At 36.8% G+C, this 11,689-nt stretch overlaps 1 protein-coding gene across 2 annotated transcripts; it reads left to right on the top strand.

Annotated features, from left to right (window-relative positions):
• Positions 1–416: 416 nt before the first annotated feature.
• LOC108138643 (alpha-tocopherol transfer protein) lies at positions 417–3,858 on the top strand. Of its 2 annotated transcripts, none has more exons than XM_017260983.2 (6): positions 417–540; positions 2,288–2,447; positions 2,515–2,609; positions 2,968–3,312; positions 3,386–3,564; positions 3,627–3,858. In XM_017260983.2, the coding sequence occupies exons 2-6, from the start codon at positions 2,312–2,314 to the stop codon at positions 3,742–3,744; spliced, it is 873 nt and encodes a 290-aa protein (XP_017116472.1). In that variant the 5' UTR covers positions 417–540; positions 2,288–2,311; the 3' UTR covers positions 3,745–3,858. The 2 variants fall into 2 exon arrangements, with proteins under 2 accessions (XP_017116472.1, XP_017116471.1); XM_017260982.2 differs by lacking the exon at positions 417–540 and adding an exon at positions 1,945–2,055.
• Positions 3,859–11,689: the final 7,831 nt, after the last annotated feature.

Raw genomic sequence — 11,689 nt, 5'->3', positions numbered from 1 at the left:
TTGTCTAAGAAATTTGATTAAGATTTTCGAGGTAGAGAATCCAACAATCAGAATCAAATGCAAAAAAATAGAAAAACAATTAATTTATAAATTTGATGCTTATACCAAGAACATATCTTTTCCAACCTACATTGAATGATGATTATATTAATAAATAAACAATTAAAAAAGCAAATGAATAAAAGTATATGAATTATACCTTTAAGACAAACAATATTAACCCCAGTCTGCCATCAAGGGTGTTTCCAGTTTCGGATCGTTGAATTAGCTCTCCCCATTCTGATGCTGGTTTTTTATTCTCGCATACTGGTTTGTGGTCATTACGGCTGCACTTTTTCTCAACTTTTTTCATTGAGAGTTTGAGGCTCGTAAAAAGTTTTGTTCTAAACGATCCGCAGCTCAGTTTCGTCGCAAACTTCTGCGATGCCACTTGTGTCAGCTGTGTGCGATCTTTGTTGAGCCGGGTTCCCCGTATTTCGATGTGAAAAACCGTGACCAGAAACAAAAGCCGCCCAACTCGGATCGTAGCATTATTACCTGGTAATGAAAGTGGAGACCCCGAACTAATGGGGTGATAAACCAGGTGTTGGCAGACAGGCGGGGCTTTGAAAAAGTTGTTTATTATCAAAAACACTAATTGGGCCTAAGCCAACAATTCTTGTGATTAACTCCAATTGTACGGAGACAATTAACCACAACAATAGCGAGTTCATTAACATTTGAACCGAAGTTTTAACATTGTAAATGGTTACCACCCTCGGAAACGCCGAATACCGTGTAATTAGTCGGAATTTGTTTGAATACTATTAAATATTGACCCAGGCACTTTGCACGGCCCACCACGTGTGATATTTCTGTGCACTGCACTTTGAGATTGCGGTGGCATCATCATTATCTGCGAAAAACGTATATAGTACATATATAGGTGTCGAAGTCACAACATTGCAGCGGCGGACCCCAAGCGACCTGATTAGCCATTGAACCGATTGGAATACCGAACCGCTTATCACGGATCCAATATAACGTAATCGATGGGTTCACAAGGGGGCGAGGCTGAGTTTTGGGGATAGGATCGGAATCGGGGATCGGGGATTCCGGCCAAGGGCGAGACACATATTACACTTTGCAACAGAACAGTATAAGTTGTTAAGCAATACATTTATTTAATAATATATGTAAATTATATTAGGTGTCCAGCGTTTGTTTATAATTGAGCATCAAATTGAATTATTTCTCAGTAATATTGCTTATTATGTTCTCTCATATGTTTACATCTTTTTCATAATAATAATTATATAGGGTTAACTTTTCACTTTGTAGGAATGTTATTTAGCAAACAAGATATGCATTTTGGTTACGCAAAGGCTTAAATGTTTTTAAATCAAAAATTGTGCCTTTTTAATAATCAAAAAATAAATTGAATAAAATTAACACAAAAATGAAATCAATTTTGCAAAAATGTTCATAATTTGAATATGATTTGAAAGTCTATTTTGGAAATTTTAAATTATTTAGCAATTAACAATCAAAATTATACGATTTATATACTATAAACAAATTGGATATATTTGCTATTTTTTTCTTAAACAGCTTTGTAGAATTGCAACTTAAAAAGCTTGAAACCTATTTAGCTGATATACAAATATGCAAATCTCTTTATTCACGAAAAAAATCGATCAATAACCATTATGTGGTGATTATCGAATAGCTCCTATTAATTAAAACCCATTTAAATGATTTTAGAAACTACGCAATTGAACTGTATTTAATATATTCCTTTAAATTATTTGCCTCCCTGATTAACAGCGGGCTTAACTAAAAATAACTTGAGTTCTGCGACATACTGTTATCGGCCGATTAGCTGTCTCCCTCCCGCTATCGCGGAGCTCTGTCATGTTCATTGTTGTTCGGTTTCTACTTAATACTTAATGGTGGCATACATGTGTAACGCCAAACAGCATTTTCCATGGGACTGGGAACATTTGGCCGGATTCTGATTCCGTTCGGGGGCTCAGTTGCACACTTGAAGTCGAGCGGATCGCAACTAATCAAATGGTAATAAGAAATCCACCCATCAATAGTTAATAGAAGTTATAAGTGTCAATCAGGGGAAAATGTTGCTAACAATGAGATTCGCGGAGGTCGTTTGAACTCATAATTGTTTTTCACAACCGGTGCTTTGTTTATTCTAAGCTTTTTTATTGCTGGTGCGAAACGCATGTGAAAATAGTTTAGCGGTACACTTGAAAGCCACATTATGTATAACGTTTGGGTTATGCATTTTTAGACGACCACCAGTGGATCCCTCAACATGCCCACCATCGAGCACAAGCTGAATATCACCGAGGAGGAGGTCCCGGAGCACATTCGTCGACTTGCCGAGGAGCAGGGCGAGTGTCCCAGTTCCAAAGACAAGATTATCGAACAATTTCGCACCTACATATTAGGTTGGTATATAATCCCCTCTTTTAATGGTAGATTTTCTGGAATTAAACATTCATAAAAACTTTGCAGAACACAACGATTGCCAACCACACAGAAATGATGCGAAATATTTGGAGAAATTTCTGAGAGCCCGCTACTGGAAAATAGAGAACAGCTATAAATTGGTATGATATATCTTTTTAAACAATTTTAATTTCTTTTTAAAGTGCAAATACTTTGATTTGATTTTGTTTTCGGAAAAAGAAAACTTGCAAATGTTTTTCATTTCTGGTACTTAAACTTTTAAAAATACTTCTGTTATTTTTTAAAAAAATGTTTTTAATCTGTTTTTACACTCTAATCGTCGACTTCTATGCTTAGAATTTTCAATTTAATTTATAGGTTGCTCATATCTATGCTAATAATTTTAATATTAAATTTATAGGTTTCTCATTGTAGAGACTGCTTAAATAAATTTTATTTACTTAAAAAAAAATTAGTTTTCATTTATTAAAAACAATAAATAACCTTTTTCCATTTCAGCTCTGCAGCTATTACAAATTTCGGGAGCACAACAAAAGCTACTACGAGAAGGTTCGTCCTCTGGAGCTGCGTCACATTGGACAGTCGAACATCCTGACAGTGACGCCCTATCGGGACCAACATGGCCACCGCATACTCATCTACCGATTTGGTCTGTGGCGACCCAATCGCGTGACCATCGACGATATATTCCGGGCCACCATTGTCCTGCAGGAGCTGGGCAGCTTGGAGCCGATCTCACAGATCGTGGGCGGAGTGGGAATCTTCGACCTGCAGGATCTGGGCCTGGAACACATACTCCATCTGAGTCCCAGTGTGGCACAAAAGATGATTGCCCTGCTGGTGGTAAGTGTGGCAATATAGAAACTCAAATAAATTCCAGATAATACAAAATTAAATCGATCTTTTGACTTTACAGACCTCCATGCCTATTAGGACATCCGCCCTCCATATCGTTAATCAGAATTGGGTCTTCAATGCGGCATTCAAGATATTTAAGCCTTTCCTCAATTCCGCCATGAAAGAAAAACTTTACATCCATGGCAGTGATATGACATCCCTGCATAAACACATCAATCCAGAACATCTACCCAAGCGGTGAGTAAAAATCTATTATTTACAAGTCTTACAATTTCGTTATTTCTTTTACACCTTTTCAGTTATGGTGGTTTGCATGAGGATTACTCTTATACGCTCTGGCTGGACATGCTGAAGGAGCAATGTTCGGGTAATGGTGTCCAAAAGGATATGGAACAATTGGGTTTCATCTTTGACTAGGTTTCGAGCTAACTTTAATTTGATATATTTGCGTATGCTCCACTAGGCACTGATTATACAAATTATGAAAGGAAAATATAAAATTAACAATTTTGTACTCTTATAAAAATTAAACATTTCTTAAATGTTATGCAATAACACAAAAAAAATTGGCACAAAATTAGGATATATTTTAAGAATAAAAAAAATTCAAATTGAACCCTAAATTTAATTTTATTTTCGGGCAAGTTAAACGGTTTCAACCATTACTTAAAAAGTAGGGAAAACTTGACTTCCAATCGATGATATAATAAAATTTTTATCTAATTCAGAATTTAAAATTTTATTTGATTAAGACAAATGTCTGATTTGATATTTCCTAAAAGAAAAGTATCTTTATTAGATATCCTCCAATTTTATACCCTATTTGAGGTTAGGTCCCAACCATTTGAGGTTAGAAACGATATAAATTATAATGCTTCGCACATTTGCCGGCCACATCAATGACCGATGACGACCGAGCTTGGGGCAATAATAATTTGGTCCTAACCGAATCAAATGGCCCACAACGAGCCCTCAGAAGATTTGTTTCGGTCAAGGAAGCATATCATCTTGGTCCTTCCAATTTTATGCGATTCGTATGCAAAGTGCGCTAGGTGCCAGAGCGAGACAACTAGCCACACTGCTATTTTTCGTTATGGTAATTGAGTGTTGGACAACGCATAAAATGCAGTCGGCGGCCATAAATATGTTTGCACTCGTCCTGCGACCGGATATGAACGAGAGGGAGGTGATAGCCCAAAAGAGAGGGAAAGGGAGAGGAGATTCCTTCATTTGACCGTTGCGAATATGTTTGATATTTTTTATTGAATCCCTTTGTCTCAGCATCATCCCCCGTCCTCCGGAAGTCGTTGCCGTCTGTACGGCTGACAAAAAAAAGACGGTAAAGAACAGAACTTGGAAATGTAAAAATGGGAGTTACAATTTCGACCATGAGGTACTCTACATGAAATATATTTTATAAAAAGTTAAAAATCTAAAAGCCATTAAGTAATTCCAGTTTGCATATAATAGTGTATATACGAATATGTTGAGGTAAAAAACTTTTTTTTGTGATTAATAAAATAATTTTTAATTAATTTGTTTAAGATTTCGTGCATCTTATAACGATTTAATAAAATAGTATTTTTATTTATTTAAGGTTTGCCAACGGATAGTTTTACATTACTTTTGAAAGTGTTAATATTAATTTTGTAGGTTTAGAAAAAAAAGTTTAAAACATGTTTTGGAAATAATCTACAGCTCCACGACTATTTCCAAAACAGGTTACAAATATGTTTATTACTAAATATTTTGTCAATGGAATTTGGAACTCCTTTTGCAGGGTATCCCATGCTTCGCTACAATCTCTTCTGTGGCCTTGCTTTGCCCTTTGGTCAACGATAGTGAAATTGATTTTGCTGCTACCGGGGGTCTAGGTTGACTATAATGTCAGATTGGGAAAGGGGGGATGGGGGGAGGTCCATAATCTGTGTGCGTGATGGGCATCTGTGTGGGTGCGTATAAAAGGCAGCGACATTTGTGCGATTAAAGCGACAAGATTAAAAAATTTATTGCGCAAATATTTATGGGGGACAGTAACACAGTGGCAGTCAGAACGGAAAAAACATTCAGACAAAAAACACATATCGCATAGCCTACATTTGGGAGGCACGACCGCTGCGCGTTATTAGTTGGCTTTTGGCATTTGGTATTTGGCTTCTGGCCTCTGGCAACACGTGTGTGAGTCGAAACCAAACTGGACATAATTTATGGCTTGCAAACTGAATTTATTCGAATTTTATTGAAAAACAAAGAAGGCGGACAAAAGGGGCAAATGATTCGCCTTCTCCAACATGTGTCGCAATTCCATACTCATACATTTGCAGAAACTGACTATACGAACTGGATTTCATTCTGGGTTCGATAGGTATTTAAAGTTGAGATTTATCTGTTTGTCCACCTGCTTTCGAAAACGAACTTTCAATAAACACCAACTCTATTTAATTCAAATAATAACTATATTATATTTTTATGATTTTAGAAAAACTCTTTGTGTTGATTTAAAAATTGCTAATAGAATATGATCTCAAATATAATAAAATTACTTCATAATTCAAACGAATTTTCTTTTTTTTTACAAAAAAAAAGTCTTAAATATGATTTTGTTTCTTATATAAACAAAGTTTGCATTACTTAACATTAACTAGTACCTATATATAGCCAAATCAGATAACTGATAAGTTTATAACTATTCAACAGCCTTCTAAATTGATTTTTTTTTCCAAAGTTATTAGTTCTTCAATAAAGCTATAATCAGTCTTACTATCAGACTATTAATTCAATTTACTCTTACACTTCAACCTGTGATTTATTATTCTATGGACATGTAATAGTAATCGCTTTAAGAATATCCTTATTTCGTTCTCAGTTACAACTAACTTGCCAAATTGGCCATATTATACAGACGACACATTTGGGGGCGTTTCCCCGGATGTCAACTGTCACCGATGGCAGTGTCAAACTGACAGTCGTTGACATCCGTTGACAGTGTACCTGACCTTCAATTTTTCCTGTGGCCCTCAAAGGGGTGGAGTGGTGGTGGTGTTATTGCAACCCTAAACGGATAATTGCTTCCTAATGAACTGGCAAGAGTGACCCCGACCAAAACAACCCCTTACTCACACCCTTTGGGTTTCGTTTTCTTATCATCGAACGCAGTTTATCATTCGGCGATTGGCAGGCAGATCCAAAGCTAAAAGCAAAACAATGGGAACAAATAAATTATGTCCAGCGATTTGTAAACAAACATCAACTGGTCTAAACGGGGGTCAACATCCCCTTGCCACCAGCGAAATTGCGGTTGTTTGGGGGGATTTCCATAAATAAGGACCAGGGCAGAATAATTGAAATATTTGCTGTCAATTTGTTGACTCCGGAAGACGACGATTCCGGGCCTGAGGCGAAGGTGTAAGCCCTATAAATGGTGGATCGTTATGGCCCTGTTGCCACAGACACCGATTATCACAGGTCCTGCCGCAGGACGAAGCCTGTTTGCTCAGCGAAGGACCAGTCAAGTGATAAATGGCTGCGACATTTGTTTTTCTTGCACTACCGATTGGCAACTGTGTGTGCCAATGCATTATTTCGAATTAAGCGATATTTAAACAGCAAGAATGAAGACCTTTATTAATAGGTAATCACTGGATTAAGCTCTTCACTTCAGGAATGTCTCTAAATTAGGTCTGTAATCTGCGAAATTAAGTTTTTTTATTGGGAAATAATATAAATTATATATATTTTTCATATTATTATAGACCAAAAATTGTTTTTTACCTTTTGGTTAAGAATACATGTTTATATAAAAGACAAATTTGACAAAAATAATAGTCTGAGGTCTGAAGATATATAAATATTAAGAAAAAACATTAAGAAAAATTGGTTTGCAGCTTAAGCTATTAATTATATAATTTAATCATTTTTAAACGTATAAGTTTAAGTCAGTCTAACTTAAACTTTAATTTGTGCAAAATGATTACAATAAAGTGGAATAAAAATTTGCTGCTCTTGTTCTCTGACTCCTTTTTACAAGTCATTAAACCTGTCGTTTTGAAATAGGGGCAAAAATCGTATACAAATTCATTGCCTAGCACGAAGGCGACCCCCAATCGAGTTGCACTCCCGCTGATTTTGTGCACTGAGACATGTGGACAAAAAAATGAGGACGGTGGCTTTTCACTGGGGTACAGAAGGTAAATTGACATGAACATGTCAACGTTTTTTGTTTTATTTTTCAAAATCGATTTTCTGTAGATTTACCAGAAATTGTTTGTGATAAAACACGACTTTACTTCGTGCTTTAAGTGCACTTCAAGCGATGATCTGGAGGGGTTTTTGGGGGGATGTACTGCCACTGCCACTGCCGGGTACAATCAATCACATCACCACATGGCAGAATGGCGACCACGATTGAGCGCCTTTTTTCCCCGTAAGTTGTAATGCTGCCTAATCCGGCGTAATAAACATTGTCAAATGCGTTCACTCGATGCGGGAGGAAATGATTATTGACATCTACATACACATCATCATCCTCATCGCCAACAATTGAAATGCAATTGAATGGAATCGCGTACAAATATTTGCACTCGGATTCAGTTGACAATGGGAGCCCTTCGAAATGGATGCAAATGAGCAGATATAAAGACGGTAGATGTAGGTTTCGTAATACGACGGCTTAATACCAGTGATTTCGTTTTGAAGATTTATTTAATAGTAGTTAGTAGTGCTAAGTACTTTTAAAAATCACTGACTTTGTGGATTACTATAGTAACTAAAACGATTTAAAATGACTATTAGTTCTAAAACAGGTGGTGTTTTGCTATTTAATAGTTTTTAAAATCGTTAAATCTTAAAACATTAAAAAATGTTACTTTAAATTACTAAGAATCATTTGAAATGAATTCTTATTTCTATTAACAAGGCAATCTCTTGAAAATGAAATATAAATTTCTTAAAAATGAAAATAAATTGAAAATTTCAAAGTTCGATATTTTAAAGTCTTAGAGTTATTACCAGGGGTTTTGATTTATTGCTTACCGAAATTGTAGGCCTCTCATCCTATTTTTATTATAAACTCGAATCCTGTTACACCCTTTTATGCCATGTGACTATCTTTTTTCCAGCTTTATCGTTGCATACTTTCAGGCATGGGGGCTAAGTGCAAATAAGAAATAAGAGAATCGAAAAAGTTTGCCAACACGTGTCTGAAACAACGAACTCCAGCCGACTGACTCTTCTCGAGTTGGTTATTAAAATATTTTTAATTGGCCGCAGATAAATATTTGCACACCTTTAACCCTTTTTAATATGCTTAAGTGCTGCTCCTCCCTGACCATCTATCTCTTGTTCCTGTTGGTTTTCTGTCCGGATTTCTGGTTAATCCCCCTCAAACCCCCGCATCGTTGGAAATCAGCACAGACAACCAAATGGAGCATACAGAGGATAATTCGATTGTGTTCAATTTAATTTTGACAAGCTTCAATGAAGCCTAGTACTCCCCTTCCTTTGCATTTCCCACCCACAGCGCTTGATTTGATTTTGTTTTATGTTTTTCCTGCTGGCAGAGAGCGGCCAAGGAGAATCCTGTTTTATGCCTCCATCCGCCCCTTTCGCAATTCCCTGCGACACAACAATTGCGTGGAGAATGGGTATGCCAGGGGACGCCGAGGGTTGTGGATGGGGGTTACGGCTACGAAGCCGAAGCCGAAGCCCAGCTGTCTCAGCAAGTGGAACAAAGTTTTTGTGGTCACTTTTGTGGCTCACAAGCTAACCAAATACGAGAATAGTTCTCTGGGGGAAAAAGTTCATTGAAATGTTCTACTAGAGAATAGACGGATTAGGATAGATTGAAAACTAAAAGGTTAAAAAAAGTGTAAAAATTTAAATATGTGTGTTAAAAGTTATGGAGCACATAGTTAAATATTTTAATGTGGAAATGTTCATTTATCAAGAGAAAATTCTCAAGTTCTCCGCTAAAACAACACAAAAATTGGCTGATAATAAGAATATAATTGGTTTTTGGTTTTTAAAATTATAGCATGCAAATTTACTGTAATGTAAAAAATTTAATTTGACAATATTTTGTACTGTCAAAAGCGTAATTTAAATTATGAAATGCTATATATAGATAGGTACATTTAATTTAATTACATTAAGAACTTTGCTTGGTCATACACATATTTTAATGCCTCTAAATATTGAAGAACTGCATAGCTTAAACAGGGACAGTATAATCATTTATTTTTATATATGGAGAATTTAATTATTCCAGATCTTCATTTGTCCATATTAGAGACACTAGAAGTTAAACACAGAACCAAACTTGTTTAAGAGTTTGTATATTTGGAATCCTTATTGGCAATACTAGCCCATATTCCGTTCTCCCACTTTTGCCGACCCAGAACTTGTTGCACAAACAAAGCAGGAGCCCCTCAATTTCTTCTCATATCTCACAACAATATTACATCACAGAAATCTGTTTGGCCAAAGAAGCCAAAACATTTGCTCAAAACACCAAAAAAAGAGACCAAATTAAAGTAAAACAAAAGAATCGCATGTCCAAGATGGGTTTTTGGAGGTTGGTAAGGTCTGTGCGTCCATTTTTTGCTGGCTCAGCAACAAAATGCACCTGTGCACCATGGAATCCTTTGGCCAAAAGCAAACACACATACCATATAGAGAAGAGTGGGGACTGTATTATATACGAGCCAAAACAAATCGAGCGACTTATCTCGGCTAAAACATCTCCCATTGACTTATGCACTGGAAAATGGAACAGTGGATGTGAATGTATCCGGTTGTGTGTGCTTGTGCGACCCACTCCTGCGGATAAATACCTATATATGTGTAGATATATCCATCTCCATCTCCATCTCCGACTTCTTATAGCGATGGCCAGCCAAATGAGACTGGAAATCGGCGAATGGGGCTATGCGGCGAATTTCCGTGGTAGTTGCTCATAAATATTCAGACACTAATACACTTAAAAATGGGGAGAGCGCCACAAAAACACATATACACACACACAACGGACAAGTGGGCGGAGCCGACGACAGCATAAGGTGTGTCTGTGTGTCTATGTGTGCCATTTTTTATGCGCTCCATGGCAATTCAAAACGCCTACTTCAAGAGCTCTGCCAAAATGAAACAAACTGAACGGCAGTGGCAGTGGCAGTGGCAGCAACAACAAATGCGGAGATTCAACCACCAGAGTTGAAACCCTAGAGCATAGATTTGAACTCCTGCACAATGGCGCAATCGCCCTTAAGTGCTTTTAAAAAATAAGAACGTATTTAACATATTAAACATAGTAAAACGGCTGCAAATCCAAAATTTTAAACTTGATTTACTTGATAATTTTTGTCAAATCGAATTCCAGAGGTCCTTTAGATTTTATTTAAGATCTATGCTGATCTATTATGTTAATGTATTAAAATACAAAAACATTTTTTAAGGTCGAATTACATATGTAGCATTAGTTTATTTAGTTTAATTTGATAATTTAAAGTTTTCAATGGGAAGATTACATTTTTACTAAACATGTTAAAGTTATTACAGTTCCTGTGATCTATCCCCCAACTTATTGAACATCATCCTATTTATTTTTTATTACCTTTATTTATCTTTTTGAACGTAACCTGATTTTATTGTCCTTCAATTTGTTAATATGTCAATACGTTGATGCGTTTAAAAAAATATCAAAACAACAACACAATTTATCTTAAAATCTATGTTGTTATTTTTGGCAATAAAGAATCCGTGAGATTCAAATGTATTTTTCAGTAACAAAAGTATCTTTGGGATAAAAAAGTATCTTGCAGTTACAAATTAATTTCTCAAATGTTTCTCTAAAAATTTTAAGGCATTCATGACTTTTCGAATTCATTTACGATGATTTTTCACTTCTCGTCCCATTGTGCAGTGCATCGAACTTACAAAGCTTTCCCGGCTTGACTTTTGTTGTTGTGCGCGAGAGCCGGCAAAAGCAACAAGAACAACGTTGCGAAAGGGTGCCTGGCTCTCCGCTCTCCTTCTCCTTCTCTCTCTCTCCCTCTCTCGCCGACAAGTGCTTTCCCTTCCCTTCCACTGGCCACCGCCACTTCCATCTTTCCACCGCTAGTTCCATTTCCATTTCCAGCAGGAGCCCTCGGAGCAAAAAGCCAGCAGCGAATGGCGTTCGAGCTCGGTTTGCACTGTTGTTGTGTTGGTCGGCTTTTTTGGCTTTATGGGAATAGGTGTGTGAGTGTGGGCATGGGTAAGTGCGCGCGTCGCTGCCATTCTAAGAGCTAACAGTTAACATCCAGTCCAGGGAGCAGAGCATCCAGAGCAGAGCTTCCAGACCAGAGCCACCCCCCAGTCAGTGTCAGTC

Source organism: Drosophila elegans, unplaced genomic scaffold (genome assembly GCF_018152505.1).
Source record: "Drosophila elegans isolate 14027-0461.03 unplaced genomic scaffold, ASM1815250v1 contig_814, whole genome shotgun sequence".
NCBI classification, from domain to species: Eukaryota; Metazoa; Arthropoda; class Insecta; order Diptera; family Drosophilidae; genus Drosophila; species Drosophila elegans.
This window is presented reverse-complemented; position numbering and strand designations above follow the sequence as displayed.

Bases quoted from the DNA above. Each gene is read 5' to 3' on its own strand.
- LOC108138643 (XM_017260982.2), top strand. The intron at 2,448-2,514 runs GTTGGTATATAA...AAAACTTTGCAG, and splicing joins ATTTCGCACCTACATATTAG to AACACAACGATTGCCAACCA. The intron at 3,313-3,385 runs GTAAGTGTGGCA...TTGACTTTACAG, and splicing joins AGATGATTGCCCTGCTGGTG to ACCTCCATGCCTATTAGGAC.